Source organism: Tamandua tetradactyla, chromosome 2, assembly GCF_023851605.1.
Source record: "Tamandua tetradactyla isolate mTamTet1 chromosome 2, mTamTet1.pri, whole genome shotgun sequence".
Lineage (NCBI taxonomy): Eukaryota > Metazoa > Chordata > Mammalia > Pilosa > Myrmecophagidae > Tamandua > Tamandua tetradactyla.
Genome location: NC_135328.1, coordinates 200,767,703 through 200,788,153, shown reverse-complemented (window position 1 = coordinate 200,788,153; position 20,451 = coordinate 200,767,703). Strand labels below are relative to the sequence as shown.

Here is a 20,451-nt window from a genome sequence, read left to right as displayed (position 1 = left end):
GCCGAGCGGCTCCAGTATCCGCAGAAAGGGCTCCGCCGCTGCTCCCGGGTTACTCCCGGGTGGGGAGGATGCTGCAAGCCACTTACATAATGACGCGACTGACTGAAGCACATGTTATCGCAGGGACACCACATGCCGCAAATGCAGGCCTCCCTACTTAATATGTTGCTAGAAGATAGCTTACGGTGCAATATAGCACTGTATGTTCTGGTATGAATTATAACAAATGAAACGCAATCCAATGATAATGAAGTGTATCTTTGCAACAAGGCATAATATAGGATGTTATATTTATAGGGCCTATTTATAAGCCTCTATTTAAACCTTTTCTGATAGGCCCAGCCACCGGTCCAGACAACATAATGATTGGTGAGTTCTTGCGTCCTTCAAGGAGGTGGGTTCTACAGGCCGTTTTGCCTTAGCGGGCCCTGGGATTGGTCGGCAGGGGCATAGTGGTGTCTTTGATTGGCTCTGAGGGCCGTCCGTCGGAGCCGAAGAGGAGGGGCAGAAGGCTGGCTGGTGCTGGGGCGGGCGGGCCCCGGAATTGTCATTTCTTTGTTTCCGAAGGCGGAGGAGGCTTTGAGCCCCCCCCCGTTCCCACCCCCACCCCCCCGGGTGCTGGCTCCATGTCTGTGTGACCGGCCCCAGGGGTAGAGTCCAGGCCCGAAGCGGGGCGGGCCCACGGCGGCTGAGGTGAGAGACGGCGGCTGCGGCGGCGGCGGCGGCGCGGGCACCCGGCCCCCCAGTGGGAGGATGAAGCGGCGGAACGCCGACTGCAGTAAGCTCCGCCGCCCCCTAAAGCGGAACCGGATCACCGAGGGCATCTACGGCAGGTGAGCGACGGCACCCCCGCCTCTGCCGAGCCCGGGCCCCGCGGCCCCCGGCCGGCTCCGGTGGGGCCGGGCCCCGTTATGTAACCCCAGCTAGGCCGCACGCCCGCGCCGGGGGCTCTCCTGAGTAGCCCTGCCCGGGGAGCCGCTCGCCGGCCCGCGGGGGGTCCGCCCCGGGGGCGCGGGGCGTGGCGAGGGCCGGCCCCAGCCGGACTGGGAGGGCGCGGCGGCCACGGGCGCAGGCTGAGGGAGCCGCCGCGCCGCCGTTGGGAGGGACCAGGCCCCGCCGGGGGGAGGGGCGACGAGCCCCCTCCCCGCACAGCGCCCCGCGTCCGCGCCGCAGTCCACCCGCGGGCTGGCCGCCGCCGTCCCCCAAGCTTCGCTCAGGCCAGCTGAGCCGGAGGCGCGTGGACCATATGCATGGGGGCCAAAGACGGATTCGACCTGCTGACTCCCAGACAAAGTTGGGAGCAGACAGTGGCCCCCTTTCCCCTTGGGCTGCCGGTTGTCTGGGCTGGTGACCACGCTGTCCCATCTTTTGCTTTTTTCTTCTCTAATGGGATCTCAAACTTGGCACCGAGAACTGAAGCTTGTACCCCCCCAATCGTGCTGTGTAGCCCGACTCCAGTTTCGGAAGGGACTAGTGATCGTTTTCTCAGCAAACGTTATTTTGACAATATCAAGCAATAGTTTTCTTCGTATCTTTTTCTAGTTATTTTCTCCAAACCCGCTATTTACTTTTCTCTCTGAAAGAAAAACAGTGTCCCTTTAAGTAAAAATAAATTTAGCACTCTGAGGGAGAGAAAGAGTACAGGTTCTTGGTGCAACTTAGTGATAGTCACAGCTTCCCCTGGCAGAATTTGTGTGTGACTGTTATTTGTGGTTCTTCTCAGAGTGTTAATTCCAAGTGGTATTTTTCTTGATGAAGAAATGATTTCAGTGGAGAAGTAATTAGTTTGCAAAGGAGAATTCTCAGCCTGTGGATATAAGCTTAATGAGTCCTCGTGGTGCTTTACAGTTTAGCTCTTGTAGCTGTGGACTTAGAGAAATACATGAGGTGTCTGATGACACCCACGTTGTCTTGTCATAACTGCACATGCTATTGTTTACACGAATGGAATGATTGCTTTCCACAAGCAACTTGCTGTTGTAACCATTGTTTGTTTTTTTATTTCGAGTTTAAAAGCATTAAGAATTCAATTAAAGTTAAAAGTTCTAAATATATCCTAATGTAAAGAGCTGTAGATCATAGGAATAATTAATTCAACAGCTATACTATATGTTAGGCACTGTTCTAGCTACCAAGGATATAGCAGTGAGTAAAACCTAACCATTTTAAATAAAACTGCAAAAACAAACATTTTTTTTCCTACAAATTTAGTGAGTAGGGGAAGTTACCATGTTTTCTTGAATAAAGGAAGGATTATTCCCCCCCCCCCCCCCCCCCCCCGGATATTGAAAAAGATTTGAACAACTTAAAACTCACAGTCACACAAGAATAGAAAAAGTATGTTAAACAGAATTGGTAGACTGTGGGCAACTATAGCATTTGAATGGCTGTTATTTATACTAACATGATGATGTACCTCCATTTGTAGATTTGTAGCAAGATTGAGAGTCCTATATTGTTTATATAATTTTCTGTTGTATTTCAACTTGTTGAATTTCAACAAAATATGCCCAGTTTAGTACCTGCCCTGTAGTAGGCAATCAGTATGAATCAGTGTGAAGAACTAAACCAGTTGTTTAATGAATTATTTTACTGATAATCTTGAGAAATTTTAATTCTCTTACCCTAAAGGTTAATAATAAATATTCTATGCAAGTTAGAGTTTCATCTAAAATATAAAAAACCAGCAGTGCTTATAGCTCTTAAGTCTGTTTACTCTTCTTTTTGGCATTCTTTTCAAGTTAAGTATTAATGAAAGACCTAAATATATTTCTGTTTATCTTTCCTGATTGTAGCATCATACATCAAATGAGAGTCTCAGTTCACTTATCTGTCTATTAATTTATATGATAGAGTATTGGACTGAAGGACAAGATCATAGTTTGTTTTTTCCCAAGTAGGGTTCTGCTTTTAAAAAAGAGATTTAGAAAATTTCTAGTTTCTAAAGCAAACAGAGTGAGTGGGCTAGTTGTAAATTATGATGTTTGAGGATTTGTATCAAATATTGGTTGAGCATCAAATTTAAGTCTGTACTGATTTATTTTTCACACCATTTGCTGACCAATTTGCCTCTTAACATCTGGCCAATTTTGGTCTAAAACAGAGAGTTTTGTTTTTTTCTGAGACGGTATTGACAGTTTTCATAACCACTATCCACTGTTTCATAGCCTGACCTTTCATGGAATTATCATTTTCATGTTCTTAGTATGCCAGTTTTCTGAGTTTGGACATAGAAGGAGAAAGCTGTGGTAGAAAGAGTGCTAGACCTCGGGCATCAGGCCATCTAAGTTCAAACTCAGAATCCCAGCTCTGCCACTTTGGGCAGGCCCAAAGGTTTCTCATCTGTCAAATGAGTTTTAAGGACTAAAAGAAATAATGTACAGTTTGTGAAGACTCTTTTATAAATTCTGTATTATATAAATATTATTTACCATGCAGTTCTTATCACAATTTAACATGTTTAGTTTATTCTCTAAGGAGGTAGGAAAGGCTATAAGATTTGGTACAACTATAAACAGAACTGGAGTAGTCAAAACAAGGGGTTGGTTGCTGCTTGGTCTTGCTTAAAAAATATTGTTGCTGAGACACATTTAATCATGGGCTTCAATCCAGCAACTGTTACTGAGATGATTGTCAAATGATATCATTTATTATCAATATCATGATTGTGTTAGAATTATTTCAGGTGCAAGGTAGAAAGAAAGTGAACTTCATGTATTGTTATATACATTTATATATGTGCCTAATGTTTGAAAATTGAAACATGCTGAAGAATATGTTATCCCTGTTAATAATCAAGAATATGAGAAAAGAAAAGTAATGGTGAGCCTTTTCTTTTTTGTTATTAAGAGCTAATAAACTTCAGTGTTATTTATTTTAAATCTGAGTAGTAGAGTCTGACACATTAGATATTCAGTGCTCAACAAATGTTGAATGAGTAAATTAATAAATATAAGCTAAATCCATTCAATTCATTAACAACTTGCTAAGTATAAAAACATTGCTCAAAGAATTGTAGAGGATACAGGGTGAGACAGTTCCTTTATCTTTAAGAAGTTTACAGATTAGTAGACCATAGTAACACCTTCTTAAATTTGAACTGTGATTTATAGCTTGGAGCTGTATTCAAATAAAAATATTTCTATTAAATTAAATTTTACCTTACTGTTTTAGTGGCTCACTTGACACTTTAATGGCTTAATTTTGCTCTGTGCTGTTTGTGTTGAAGTAGGCAGTTACCACTAGGTGAGGAAGTATTTACTAACTCAAATAAGATAGATGTGAAATACTTTGGAAAGTATGAAAATAAGTTAATAAAAACGAAAAAGTAAAATGAAAAACCATGACTAACTGTCATATCTCAGTGATCTCCCACTTTTCTGCTGTGGGGTTCTCTCCCTGTGTATGCTTCAAATGCATGTACCAGGCACTCCCAGAAGTAATATTTCATTACATGCCGGGATTCTCCAGGGGAGGTGGGTTGGAGTGCTATGTAGTTTTTAAAAGCGTTTAGGGATTCTGTGTAGTTCACCACATTCCACCCTGCTATAGTCCCTACTCATTTCCCTTGAAAATTAGTGACTTTATAATAAGTAGATCAGGCAATAAGGTGTGGTAAGTAGAAAACAGAGGCAGAAACATTTATATTTAAAGTGTATCCCAAGTCTTTGCAGTTAAAATTGTTACACAAGTAAGCTTAATAAGAATTTTAAGTAAGGCATGTGTTTTAAGCTTCGGAAACAATCTTACATCTTTGTTACTGGTGGTTGAAGGAAGCACCCCTTCACTTGTGGATTTGTGAAGACTTTTTGTCTTCTTGTGTTGGATTCTTTTTGCAGCATGTTGCCTGAAGCTTTGGCCTTAAAACTAGGACTAAGGATGGCCCTGCTATATATGATATCTTTTGCCATCTTTATTTCAGAAGTGAGTTTTCTGACTTCGGGGCTCCTCAAAAGTGACTTTCTAAAATCATCAGCTTTTGCATTCTTCTCAGTTTTCTAATTTCCTTTTTCAGACCCTGGTCTAAATAATCTAGTCTACAGAGATTTCACTTTACTGCTATTCCTGCCTCCTTAATGATGTTTCCTAAGTCTGGTTTTAGACTCCTTTGGGCTATGCTTATTAAAGCCGCTGGAGGCTGGCATGACCCTTGGCTGCCTTGATTGTGTGTGTTTTCTGCAACTGAAACCCTAGATACCAGTGTTGCAACCTCACAGTCTAAAAGTATTTTGGTAATCTTGGAAGGCTTTAACTTCAACAGTGGTAGACCCAACATAAAACTGTTAAATTCTGTGTTGTTTTAGAGGGGAGTTGAAGAAGAGGGTAAGAATGGAGAATTTGTCCAGTGAGGCATTTAACTGAAACCCTTATATTTGTGGTTTCCATGAAGTACATTTAAAAAAATCTGTCACTCTGGAATGTTTGCACTTAAATTTTGCTAGTAGTGTCCTACCTTAAAAAAAAGTACCTTCCTTCAACTTTCATTTATGATTTTTCTTGTCTGAAAAGTCTTGGCAGTTTAGTTTCATTAAACTAAATCCCTTTACATTGCTGCTGCTGTATTGAGAAGGGAAAGGGGGGGAAATGATCCATTTCAAATTATTTGCTTAAAAATTCTTGCTTTTTCAATGCTAACTCTTTTTCTTCACATTGATTCCTCATGGCCATTCTTGAGCCTCCCTAGATTTGTAGATGAATTTTAATGGTAGGCTGACTTATTATTTTCATTTTATTATGGACACAATCTGTGCTCCATAAAGTATTTGTATTTCTGGATTCTTTTTCTTTTGCTCTATTTCCCAGATCTCCCCACTGATAATAACCCTTTGGGATTGTGTGCATGCACATACACACAGGTGTTTGTTTTTTGTTTTGTTTTGTCATTTTCTAGGCTACTATTCAGGTGAATATATAAGGTATATAACAAGATATAGCATGTATCTGGTGGCATCTGGAGGATCAGATAGAAGTTCCATACATACAGTTAAGACCACAAAGTGGAATACTGAAATTGGGTTACTTTTCTGAAATTTAGTGTGCTCTTCAAGTATATTGATTGTTTTATTCTCTGTGCTTACTAGATTCATACATAATTATTTTACTTGGATCATTTTCAAAAATTAGGTCCAGAAGAGCAATAAATTTGCTGCTTAACCAGCTGCATAAGTAAATATGCGTGCCTAAAGTAGGAACACATATCCTTTGCTAGATGCTTTTTCCATCATGCATTTCTTCAAATACCTAAGAAGTGACTATTTCCTCAGTCTCTCAGCTTCAGGCACATGCATCCTGGCTATGGAAACTTTAAAAAAAAATTAATCAACTGTTAGAGAATATACTTTGAGGCTTTATTATCTTTAATTTTACATTAAACTTAACTGACATCAAATTGGCCTTAATTCACAAGCCTTCATTACCTATTATTCCCAGCCTTTGAAGCTCCTTTGTAGCATTGGCCTTTATTCTGTTTTCTTTATTCTCTTCTCTGCTGCCCTTAAGAGGCGATAAACAGCTCACTTTGAGTTGCAAGATTTTGCTTGTCTTCTGTTGCTTTTTTTTTTCTTTTTTTTTCTTTTTTAAGGTTTTGAATGTAGTGGATTGAAATGGTGCAGTGAAATGACTTTAGGGGTATTAGTAGGTAGCATTGATGCAGTTGAGGTGTTTGAGATCCATTTCCTGCCCAGCACAGGGGAGGTGGCTAAAGCAATCTTGCTGTGTTTTTATATTACCCTGTTCATCTTCAGAACACTTTTAGAACCAAATAAACAGTTCAGTACCAAAGTCAGTATCTTCTCTGTCTTGCAGTGAGGACATTTGAGCTCTAAGAAGGTGAGTGCCATGTCCTTGGCCAAAGCAAAAATTCCTGTCTCAGATGAGAGAAATACTGAGGCTTAAGTATCTTCTCTCTTAGATGTGTCAAGATTTTTTTTCTTGTCCTTTTCTAGGCCTAGAAATATATAATGAGCTATATACCTCAGGTCTCATTGTACTTCTTACTTTATTAAAAAATAAGTTCTGTCTTTTTATTTTTAATAACATATTTCTCTGTTATAGTGGCCAGTCTATTTGTATGTGTATTGTTGGAAAGAAATCTTGAGTTGTTCCACCTTTAAGCTACAGTCATTTGACTTTATGGTTCTTTTCTGCAGAGCTTCATGGTGTGCTTGTGGGTTAAGTTTATGAGTGTATTGTTTACAAATTAATATATTGAGGATTTATTCTTTCATAAAGTATTCGTGCTCATTTTAAAAAATTTGATGCTATTGGAGAATTAAAAAATATATAATAAATATATCTGTAGGAAGGGTTATGAAGTAGGAAATAATTATTGAGCACCTAACATGGGGAAAGTCCAGTGGATGGGTAAATTTTGAAGCCGTATAGACTTTGGTTCAAATTATATCCCTGACATTTAGTTTTGTGATCGTAAGCAAGTTATTTACCTACTTTAAGCCTGAGTTTTTTTCATTTGTAAAATCGGGATGATAATATTATCCCTATTTTGTAGGGTTTTTAAAAGGATAATTGAGATAAGTAACATAATACCTGGCACAGACTAATTGCTTAAAAAATTATTTGCTGTTATTGTTATTGTTACTATATTTTTATCTTCATTATTTTGTTTAGTCCCATTAAGGGTATTAGATTCAGTTGCACAGGTGAGGAAACAGGTTGCTGGAACTTTAATTACCCATAACTGTCCAACTCCAAAGTCTGTTCTCTTTTTCTTTCCCTATATTGTGCCGTTTCATTCTTTCTGAATGGTGTTTGTGTGTAATAACTGATACGACCCTCTCAACTCACCACTGTGTATAGGGAAAGTGTCATTATCTTCATTTTCCAGCAACAGGTACCAGGTGTATCTTCTTGCTCCAGGCCATTGACATTTTCTCCTTCTCAAAATGGAATCTCTCCTCTATTAAATAGAAAATCAATATAGATCTTACTCTTAAACAAAGTATGATCCTGAATCCTGGACCAGGTCTTTTTTTTCTATAAAGAACAATATTGAGATAATTAGTGAAATTTGAATAAGGTCCTTAGATTAGATAATGATATGACGTCAATATTAATTTCCTGATTTTGATCATTGTACTGTGGTCATGTAAGAGAATATTCTTGTTTTCAGGAAATTTAGGAGTAGAGGAGCATTATATCTAACTTTCAGATGTTTCAAGAAAGAAAACCCGTTTGTATACATATATAGTAAGAATAGTAATACTAACTTGATAAAATGTTTTATTATTTCTGAAATCCTGATGAAAAGGTATAAGAGAATTCTTTGTATATTTTTGCATCTTTTTTTGTTAAGTCTGAAATTATTTCAGAGTAAAAAGTTAAAAAAAAAAAAGTAACATATGCTTGTCATAAACCAGTTCAACATATAAAAAAAAGTAAAAGCCCTCAGTGATCCTGCCCTGGGATAATCACTGTTACGTAATTTATAAATATGGTTATTTATTTTTTCTATATAAGCAAACGTATGTATTTCTTTCTTAACACAAATAGGATTCTGTTTTACATAAAGGTTTCTTGGTACCACCACCCACTTCAGTCCATTTCTTTACATTTAGATTTACCTTATTCTTTTTAGCTGCGACGCAGGATCCCATGTAGGATTCATGCTGTTCCTGTGGTCTTTCCACACTTCCCAACTCCTGTTTCTGTGCTCTTTCAGCTGTGCCCTGCAGCTTATTAGCTCCCTGCTCTTCAGGGCTCTTTCCTATAAAATGGCAGTAGCTGCCCTGCCTATTTGACAGTTAGGAGGATAAAATGAGATAGTTAATATGAAAGCATTTAGAAAAGTTACAGGTCATAGAAATAAATGTAAGGTGTGATATGCTCATGTAGATCATTAATGCTATTGATGATATGAAGTATAATAATTCATGTATGAAATAATTTCTAATGTCAATACTATGTTAATTTTTTTTAGGGCCTGTGGGTTGTTTACTATCTCCTATTTTGCCTTTTCACTCCTTCTCTATCCCAAACCCCATAAACTCCACACTGTTGAAAGTGTTTTTGAAGCTCTAAGGGTCCTGTACTTGATATTGCTTGTGGTGTGTATAGTCCTTTATAAAAGTACTATACCACAGAATTCTTAAAAGCCTTCTTTAGTGGTCTCTATTTTTTGTTTTTCTTTTTAAGCAGGCATACAATATTTCATACTATTAGATTTGTCATTGTAGTGGCTGTGCATGTGTGTCTGTGTGTGTGTAACTGAATTTAGAAAGAGTCTCTTTTTTTGCAGTCTGCAGGAGGTCTCGAATAGGAAACAGAAATATGAAACAGCTTGGATCTTCTCGACGGCTTCCTTTTTCTGGGTTTTACACAAGGGTGGTATGGTTGCAGAACATAGCAGTGGTTCTAGTCAATTTCATCTTGAGATTCATGTATAACTTTCTGTAGCTCAGTATTTCTCAGTTTTTTTTTTTTTTTTTTTTTTTAAAGGAAAGACAGAGAGAAGGAAGGAAGGATAGAAGGAAGGAAAGGAGGAAGAAAGGGAAACATCTTTTAAACATTTTCTTGTTTTATTGTATTTTGTTTCTCCGTTTTTGTTACATGGGCTAGGGCCGGGAATCGAACCGAGGTCCTCCGGCATAGCAGGCAAGCACTTTGCCCGCTGAGCCACCGCGGCCCGCCCTCTCAGTTTTTTTATTTATTTTTTTTAGTCTTAAGACCTCTTTACACTCATGAAAATGATTGATGACCCCAAAGAGCTTTGGTTTACATGGGCTATATATATAAATATTTACTATATTAGAAATTAATACTGAGAAAAATTTAAAACTATTATTTGTTAATTCATTAAAAATAACAATAATAAACCTATTACATCTTAACGTATAAATAAAAATTCATTTAAATGAAAGAAAAGCTAATTTTCCAGAATTAAAATATGTAGAAGGAAGAATGGTGTGGTTTTACATTTTTGCAGACTTCTTTAATTTCTGGCCTCATAGAATACACTTTGAAAACCACTACTATAGTTAAAACCAGTGGCAGGTAGACCAAATGGCATCATGGTCTGGCACCCAGAGCAAGATTCATTAGATTCGATACTTCAAAATATGAAGAACAGTCAGAACATATTGGGAGCAGGTGTACAGAAATCCTTCAGGCATAAACTGCATTTGTTATCTCTGTTGATGTTTCTGTGTTCAGACACCCCTCTCAGTTACCTGTGTATCATCTCTCTCCTCGCCTTCCTTGTATGTGTGTGGCTTGATGAAAGTCCTGCTGTCCTAAATATTCTTATGCATTGCAGGTCAGTCAGCACATATTTGTTAAGTTTCTGCCTTGTGCAGGTTGCTGTTCTAGGCACTGAGGATGAAACAGGAAACAAAATGGGCAGCACCTTTGTTCTTGTGAACTTTATGTCTAAACTTAATTGCGTAAAATATTATTTCATTATAATTGTAGTTAAATGTTCTCATAGTATAGGATGTTATATAAACATATACTGGGAGGCCCAGGCTTTACTCTGACACCAGGGAGGACTTTTTTTTAAAGTGATGATCATATTATATACTGAAGCATGAGTAGCAATGAAGTGCTTCATTAACTTGTATGGTTGTACTTAGGTAGGGAACTTGGCTATGAAACACAAAGAAATTTAGAAAAATGGAAGAGCAGTTTGAATGTTTCCAACTTAAGGAAAGACAGCCAACAGTTTGGAGGTAAGTACTGATTATCTGATTAGAACATTGTCTTCTTTTTGAGACCTAGTGGAATTCAGTAGAAGCTCCATGACAGTCCCAAGTTTATACCATAGCCCAGTGCTTCTTAAATCTTAATGTCCATACAAATGGCCTAGGGATCTGGTTAAAATACACAATTAGATTAAATATGTCTGGACTGGGCCCTTAATTCCTGCTTTTCTAAAAAGCTCATACAGGATACTGATGCTGCCAGCCCATGGCCCACACCTTGAGTAGCAAGACTATAGATTGCAAAGGGCCAGTGTGAAAGTTCAGCAGGAGTACAAGCCAGACAAGAGACTGGATGAAAATTCTAGAGTTGGTGTCCAGCGGGGAGAGGTATTTGATAACAGAGAAGACAAAGCAGTTTGGCCCAGGAAGTACCATACTACAAACTGAATACTAAAGGCAGTTCACAGTTAGCATTACAGAGAGAACAGAAAATGTAGGGGTTGAAATAAATGGCTGCTAGCACATTCACTGAAATATTTCACAAAGGTATTTCTGTGGTTTAGGACCAAGTGAACTAAATAGCAGTCTGCCTAGGGAAAAGTTCAGATACTGAGGATTGATGGCCACCCAGTGGTAATTATGTGGGCTCCAGAAAATGATCTAGGTGACAAGCTGCTGGAGATACTGGAACGAGGTGCACTACTTGGAAACAGAAACTCTCATTAATCATAGATGATTAATCCATAGATGGGGAGTATTGCTAAATGGATTCAGTAAAAACTGGTTGTAAATAGCAGGGTAAGATTAGAATAAGGGGGAAAAAAGAATGTTATAGTTAATATCTACTTTAAAAGAATCATCACCGTTAAGCTTAATAATTGCAGAGTTTTTTTTTTCCCTTTGGCATGCAGAATAGAAGCCTGCAATACCATCAAAGGTCTGCCCTGTTTAGATATATTATTATGGAAAATACCTTTTTATTGTATTTAAGCAACGATTTTTTTCAAGATATTTTAATCATTATCAGTAAATTATTTGGATCAGGGATTAAAGTAGCATCAAGTTAGCCATGAATCATATAATGAACTAACTGTGCATATAAAAAAATTAATTACATTTTCTTCATTATTTAAAAGAAATATTTTAGAATGCTATAATGGCTAAAATTCTGTCTAATATTTTCCCTTTTTAGAATGTCATCTGTTTGGAACTGGCAAAATCTTATGGCCTTCATAACCTTGAAGAAGAGGATTAGTTTGAGTTTTTACCCTGATGGGCTGTCATTTAAGATTACTTGTCTTTTAACTTTTGTACATGCACCTATAGAAGTAAAGTCATGCTTTACTGATATAAATAAAGCATCTGTCTTAAACTTTCCAAAACCCTTCAAGACTGAAATAACTTGATAGAATTCAAACCGGTCCTTTGTTAATTAGATAGTCTTTTGGTTTTAGAGGCAGGCCCCCTAAAAGGAGAGCTTGAGGGAAGCTAAGGGTATGGCATATGTTTGTGAAAGATCAAGTTGCATTAAAATGTCTGTGCCTGTGTACAGCATCTCAGTAAGAACTGGGTGTCAAGAAACATAACAGGTATGAAAACCGTTGCTTGAAAATAATTGAAATATGTACAAAGGAACCCCCCTCTGAAGTAACACAGTTGAAACAGAAGATTGTAGTCCACTGACACAAAGATGATCACTTTTATATTCCAGTAGATTGAAGTCCTGGAGTTATTAAAAAGTATTCAACAGGCTGCCATGCTTTGGATAAAGCTGTTTCCATAATGAAACAGAATGTTGTGGACTAAACTGCAATCCTACCATGCTTTGGGAACATTTTGGGCAGAGAGCAGTTATTAGTAACAAACCTTCACCTGGGTATGGACTAGGCATGACTGAGGTATGCACCACATCTCATTCAGCTACATTCCAGAAACAGCTCCATGGGTAAAAGCTTGAATCAGGAAAAGAAATACATTTCTATGCCTTTGAAGAAAATTCCTTAGAAACATGACCAAGAAGCTGTTAATCCTTTTCCAAAGCTCAGAAATAGGAATATAAAGGAAATTAAGGGAAAAAAGCCTTCTAGTTTAAAAGACAAGCAGCTTAGAAATCTAGTTTTAAACTGGATCTGTACTACCAAATGCCTGCATGACTGTTGCTTCTAATAAAATGTGCATTGCCAACTCTGATTATATTGAGAGCCATTGATTGTATATATTGGATGGATTGCTTGTGTGTGAATAAAACTGCTTTAAAAAATGTGCATTGCTCTCCTACTGGGACAGTGACAGATTTAATACTTTTCATTATGAATGAGGGTCCATCTTCATCTGGCCAACAGGACTGTAGTGAAATGAAACCTAAAGGTAGAACTTAAGATTCAAGACTGTGTTATTCTGGTTTGCCTTTGGTCCCTTGATTCTACAGCAAACCTCTTAATAGAAACTTATTTTCAAGCCTAAAGAATTTCTATTGATAATTAGTATTAGAAATTAATTCTAGTTGACAAATTATGTATCATTATGAACACTGTCCCATTGAGGGATATCTGTGTCTCTTCTTGACATCTTTTATGTATGTGGTTTCATAGGGGCACCGAGAGATCCTGCTTTTGTTTTTTCTCTAAATATATAAAAATTTTTGTACTTTATTTAAATATATTTCAAAAGTATGCGTTAAAATCTTGATTTCCTTGGTGGTGTATATTCAAATAGCTGATTTGATTACATTATTAATGGAATATTTGTATTACAAAACACCATGCAGGACTTCAACCCAAGTTGAAGTGAATTTTAGACATTTTCAATCAGTAAATCTTAAAAATCCTTTTTTTTTTTGATACTTTAATTTAACCAGCTCCGGACTGCCAGGGTTGGAGATATAGAATTAGGGACTTATTAATAGATAGAATCTGAAGATTTTTCTTATCCATTATGCAACTAATGAACTGGACTTTTTTGATCATGTGAGAAATATTTTTTTATCAATGTCATTTTATGTGTGTCAAAGCAGCTTGTCAATGTGTGTTTCTGTCTAGAGAGAGCTGGGAATGCACATTTACATCTCAGCTAGAGCAAAGCCTGATGCTTTAGGTTTTTTTTTCCTTCAATGTACGTTTTTTACCCTCCAGAGCTCTTACTAGTGATTGACATCTGCTCCCTAAGTTACTTTCTACATTCCTATTTTGGGAAGTCATTTATTTTTTGTTTGGTTAGTGCAGATGAATACTAGGTAGAGAGGCAAGGAGAAAAGGGGGGGGAAAGATGGAATTCTTCAAGCATGTGGGGATGTGCATCAGAAATTTCAGAGACTGCAGACAGATGTAGAGGGGTAGGGAAATAGCAAATTTGAAGCCTTTCAACCATGACATTTTCTTCTAATGAAGAACAGCTTGAAAGCTGTAATTTTGAGTGTTGCAGTATTTTAAAATCAGACACTTAGCACATTTTTAAATAATGGTGAGATCTAGATTTTTTTTTTCCCACCTTAAAATGGAATTAGGTATTTTTTGGTCATCTTACCGTGATAGCTGTGGGGTTCAGGAAGAACATCAGAGCTTTCGAAATTTGAGTACATCATGACAGCATCTCTTTATGCCCCCATTGTTTTCATAGTGTATGAAATGGTGTTGCTTTTAAATGAAAATAGTACTTTTTCTTTTTCTAGTTTTTTACAAATGACATTAAATTAATTTTTTATGTTTATATTTTGCAGTACATTTTTATATCTGAAATTCCTGGTAGTGTGGGCACTTGTCCTCCTGGCAGATTTTGTCCTGGAGTTCAGATTTGAATACCTGTGGCCATTCTGGCTTTTCATCAGAAGTGTCTATGATTCCTTCAGATACCAGGGACTGGTATGTTTGCTAATATATCTTTTCTAATTATGAGGGATTTAATAACCCTTCTAAGAAAATCCTCAGTAACTGATAATGAACCTGTTTAAAGTAGATTTTGTTACCAGTATTTAGATGAGTGCTTTGGAATAAACTAATAAAGTCTGGGGAATGAAACTGACCTCTAAAGCTATTTTGTCTAAACTCACTGATCAGATTGTTATAGTTCCTCCTCCTCACCCATTCCAGTAAAAAGGAGTGAGGGAGTGGTAGGAGAGGAGGAAGCAATTGTCCAGCCTTCCTCAGAAGTGTTTCTGGAGCCCCTGTCATGTAGTTCATGATAGGGTTAGAATTAGTGCAGTGATGGGTCAAATTTGTTGTCTCAGGACCTTTTTATATTCTTCAGTGTTTTTGAGGATTCTAAAGAGCTTTTATTTATGTGGATTAAATCTATCCATATTTACTCTATTAGAAATTAAAATCAAGAAAATTTAAAAGTAGTTATTTATTCATTTAAAAATAAAACAAATAAATTGCATATTAATGTAAATGGCATTTTTAAATGAAACATTTTATTTTTCAAAGCAAAAAGAAAAGTGGCTACATTTTTTAAAATTCTTTAAGGTCTTGCTAATTGAAGGCACCTAGATTCTGGTATTTGCTTCTGAATTCAATCTCTTGCCATATCACGTCTTGTAGTTTTTAGAAAACTTCACTGTACTTAAGAGAGGATGAGAGTGAAAAAAAATGAGAGAACATTTTAGTGTTATTATGAAAATAGTTTTGATCTTACTGGCCCTCTGGAAGGGTCTCAAAGAGATCCCTAGAACATACTGTGAGAGCTCCTAGATTAAAGCAGGGACACAGGCCTAGGCTTGTTCCTTTGGTTACCCTGTTAGTTCTGGTTTGTTCCAAAGCCACATCCTAAGCCAATAATTATACTACCTAGGCTTGGGGGTTTTGGTCACATTTATGCCTTGAAAAGAAGGTTTGGGTTTGTGCTCAGTTGGTAATAGATAGTGATGTACAAAGAAAGCCTATATGATTAAAATTGTTAATACCAGCACTTTTTTTTAGCATAATTCTTAATGATACTGTGGTTCATCCATGCTCCAACAAGGCTCATTTAAGAATTTGGACTCTTTAGGAACGGGTTGTGAGGAGAGAGGAACCTTTTTTGTCTCAAGTTCTTTGAGGTAACCCACCTATGCGATACAAATGACTTTACTTTAGATGGAACTTCAGTTTGTTCTGGTCCAGTTTTTCATTGTAATTTGAGAACTATAAATAGTATTACTTTTTAATGTTAAAATAACCACTGTTTTTTTTTTATATATTTTCAAGTTGGTTTTAAGTGCTTAAAATTTCCTGTTAAATTGCTCTGTAGTTACTACCTGGCAGTTTCAGCATGTCTAGCTTCAGAAAATAGCCTCTGTTTGAAAATAGCAAGTTCTAAGATGTGTTTTTAAATTTTGTTTTGTTTTTTCCTATTATAGGCCTTCTCAGTATTTTTTGTTTGTGTAGCATTCACATCAAATATAATATGTCTGCTGTTCATCCCCATACAATGGCTTTTTTTTGCTGCTAGCACATATGTATGGGTTCAGTACGTCTGGCATACAGGTAAGTCTTAATGATTTCTTGGGTCGATAGAAATCTTAGATTCAAATTTCAAAAATGTTTCTTTGAATGAGTTATTTGTAGTTGAATTTACTGTGGACATTGTAAAGTTGCCTTTTCTTAATAGATTATACTTAAAATATATTTTAAAAATCTTTTTTTTTCATTTATTTGAATAAAAAATTTAAACCTCTTGGATTTGACATCTCAATTATAGGCATTTCAATCACTGACCCTCAGAATGAAGATATCCATTTTTTTTTTAATTGAAGTGATTTTTGTTTAGATAAACTTGAGCACAGCCATGTACCAAATAGGAAAACTTTTCCTGGAATTTCAGCGCTGAAAGGAACGTCAGAAGTCATTTAGCAGAAGCCATATTTGGCACAAGAATCCCCACAGTATCCTTAGCACATGGTTTCACCTCTGATTGTAAATCTTCTTAGCGCTATACTTGTATTGTTTCAAACTGAGATACGATGAGACTTGACAGCTCCAGCCCACTGTGAAAGCCCGCCTGTGGTGTGTTCATGGGGATGAGGTGATTACTTAACAGAGTATCACACTTTTCAGTAAAGCTGCCTGAAACTTGATTTTTAGACCCAGCTGCAACCTGTGGGATTTTGACCACTTTGGGGGCATCAAATAATAAAAGCTCTCTGGAGTATCATTCTTCTTCTCAAAGCTACTAAGAGGATGATACTGGCCCATGTAGGAGATACAGTTGAACTCTGCTATTTAAAGTATCCACTATAAGTATGCTTTTCTCCATATTTAGCAATTTCTTGTATTTGATTTGATTTATAAACTAGCATGAAGGTTCTTTGGTATGCTTCCCTCTAATTAAAGTGTTTTTTCTATATATCCACTGTATCAAAAATACAGTTTTTACTTGTGTTTCCTTGCCCGGTGCTTCAGTTCCAAGTGAGCTGCTGTTGACAGTAGTACACTGAGGTGAAGTGAGATCCTTCTTGTCAGTCTCTCTAGGTCCTAGTTTCTTCTCTGTCACATGAAGGTGAAGTAGTCTGGATAATGTCTAAGAGAACCTTCCAGTTCAAATATTATGTGACTCTGATAAACTAGTGATTCCCTAAATTACTTAATGTCTTAGTAGTTGAGAAGAAAATACTATTAATAGAAGCATTGGGAACTAGTTCAGTGGGTGACCCACAGGGCAGCAGTAAAGCTATTATCATGCTAAGTGATACTAACTAGCCTGTCTTTACCCTTAGACTTAGAAATACTTGTTGAAATTGCTAAACTGTGATATAATGTTTTGATTTGGTATGACTAGTGCATAAAAAATCAAAAAACAAAACACATGCAACTTTTGTGTTCTTATAGGGTCAGTTAAATATAAGTGCAATTTATATAACTTGGGGTTACTTTTTCTTCCAGTTGTTAACATTTTAAATTCTTTCTTAAGAGTATGAGAATGGTAAATGAAATTGTATATGACCACAAAAGAATGATAATATTTCATAAACTTTTTAAATTAATTTTTTAATTAAAAAAATATATAACAACAAACAAATGCAAACATTCTTAACTTTTGATCATTCCATTCTTCATAAACTTTTTTCCTTGTTAAGAGGGAAAAAAAAACTGGATACAAAACTGTACAACATGCTTATTATGCTTGTTAAAAAATGCTTTCAATATGGTTTTATTTTATTTTTGATAGCCTAGAATTACAGGTATTTTCCCATATTTTTTCTATAATATACTTATTGTGTTTATAATAATTTAGAAGTTAATATAGGGAGTAGGGAATGTAAATTTTTGAGAAAGCATTTTTGGTATTTTTTTTTTTTATTTTTTATTAAAAAAAAATTTTTTTTTTGCATGGGCAGGCACCGGGAATCGAACTCAGGTCCTCTGGCATGGCAGGCGAGCATTCTTGCCTGCTGAGCCACCGTGGCCCGCCCGAGAGAGCATTTTGAAGTGATTTTGAAAATACATCATCCTGTTTTTCTTTCTACTTTGTGAAAATACTCTTTTTTTTGTTTGTTAAATACTGTTTTCGTTATGTTAAATGCATTAGAGTGATTGAGGCCATTAGCTATCTTCATAGAGCTTCCAGTGTCTTCCAATGTCTTCTTACCTCATGGATTAGGTCTAAGGGGACTTGGATTCTGGTTAGAAGCAGACTAAGAACTATCTCTTTTCTTGGATCCAATTTGCTTAAACTTTTTGCCTTTTCTCTCTTCAATAAAATGAGGAAGTTAGGTTAAATGATAGTCTTTCTAGTTCCAAGATCCTATGATATTTCTGTAGTTTAATCTCAAAGATCCTTAGCAAAAAGCATTCAGGTCTCTGGTCCTCACTCTTCCCACCCCTCCACCCCTCCCCCCACCCCACATCCCTGTTCCCCTCTGCCCCTCCTTCTCTATTGTAAACTGCTTGTCTTATATAGTCTCAGAAGAGCTCTTTCCAGAGTTACTGGGCCTCATGCCTATGTAGTTCACATTCATAAAATATCCCGTTGTTAGTTGTGTTCTGACATAGGCGGGCTTAGCTTGCAGATTTTGATTCTAAAAGGCCAGTGGAAATTATCCTGTTATTTGTTACTTATTTTGTTGCAAGCTTCTTTTCCTCCTTGGAAAATTGTTTTTATTTATGAAAGAAATATGATATTGTGATAAAGAAATAAATTTTTGAATACTAAATACCAGAAAAATTTCTTTGTGCTGCAGTTCATTCCTAATTAAGAATTTGGTTTTTTTTTTTGATATATGATTTCATGTCAATACAATTTTTTCTGATTCTTCTGAGATGCTGCATGATATTTTATTATATAGATTTATCATAATTATACAGTTCACTGTTAATAGACTTTTAAATTAATCTGAAGTTATCATTTTTGCAAATGTTACCATAGTGAGTATTTTTATGCATTCATCTCAGGGCTCTTTTGTTTTTCTGTATCCTAGAAGTAGAATTTCTGGGTCACAGGTATAAGTAATTTAAATTTAATTATATTTCAAAATTGTCCTCTAAAAAGTTTGCCCAATTTGCATTACCATGTATGAGAATAAACTTTTCCCCATATCTTCTCTCAGTCTTTAAAATTTTTCCTGTCTGATAGGTGAATAAAATGGAATATCACGATTTTAATTTGTATTTTCTTGATTAGTAGAGAAATTGAGTATCTTTTCATATCTGTTTTAGCCATTTATATTTCCTCTTTTAAGACTTGCAAATTTGTTTCTTGAGTTGCTTTTTATTGATTTGTAGGAGCTCTTTATATGTTAGGGATGTGACTCCTTTTATAATTTTTTATAATATAAAATATTATAAATATTTTGTTCCCAGAATGTTTGTCTTTTAACTTTGTCTGTGATTCTGTGGCATCTTTTGTCATATAAAAGCTTTAAGTTCAGGTCAAGTTCCTTTTTAATTGATTTAGTTGGAAGTCTTAATGAAAGTTTCTGTAGTTGTCTTTCAAACAACCCATCTCTTGTTTTAATGTATCCTTGATGCTTTTCTCTCTCTGCCCCTTTCCTACAGAAAGGGGAGTGTGTTTGCCTACAGTGTCCCTCTGGATACTCTTTGTTTATATTGAAGCAGCAATTAGATTTAAAGATCTCAAAAATTTTCATGTAGACCTTTGTCGTCCATTTGCTGCCCATTGGTGAGTATTATTCTTAAACAGTAATTCATTTCATTGATTTTAATATAGAATGGTAAATTCAATTGTGCATTTTTTAAAATGAACCCAGAAAGCATCATAACATGGTGGTAAAGACCGTGAGCACTCTATTCAGGCAGATGAGCTTTTGAATCCCAGCTCTGTTTCCCAACAGCTGCCTTGTCTTGTGCATGTGACCCCTTGTAAGCCTGTTTTCTTACTTTTATATTAGGGACCTGTCTTATGGGGTCATTGGAAAGACTACATGAGGCAATGTATGTAAAGTTTTTAATTTAATGCCAAGCACAAAATAAGCACCCACTAATGTATTTATATATTATTAATAACTTTTAAAGGAAAGTTATTTCACCTTGCAAAATATAAATGAATATTAAAATGTTATTATTCATTTAAACTTAACCATGAAATTTTTTTTAATGAACTTGATTTTCTTGTTTGTATCAGTTATTGTAATCACCACCTAATGTATGTTTCTCTTAAGCACACAAGTTGTTGCTAATATTTATGCAGGAACCAAAATAAACAGGAATCAACTAAAAAAACTACTGCTTCCAATACTTTTATAGTCTTTTCATAAGCAAGTGAATTAAATAAACCTGGCTGATAAAACGTGTCACTTTAAATTTTAGAGACCATATTTAGACTAATTATGGTTAATAAAATTTCGTGTTAATGAAGCTTAAAAACA

At 36.3% G+C, this 20,451-nt stretch overlaps 1 protein-coding gene across 1 annotated transcript in view; it reads left to right on the top strand.

Moving 5' to 3' along the window:
• The first annotated feature begins 558 nt into the window (after positions 1-558).
• The window catches only part of MACO1 (macoilin 1), a 68,192-nt gene continuing 48,299 nt past the window's right edge, over positions 559-20,451 (top strand). The window contains exons 1-4 of the mRNA XM_077150779.1: positions 559-833; positions 14,371-14,512; positions 15,988-16,114; positions 19,622-19,745. Coding sequence (XP_077006894.1) covers positions 754-833; positions 14,371-14,512; positions 15,988-16,114; positions 19,622-19,745 — 473 coding nt within the window. The 5' untranslated portion in view covers positions 559-753. The remainder of the gene's footprint in view (positions 834-14,370; positions 14,513-15,987; positions 16,115-19,621; positions 19,746-20,451) is intronic.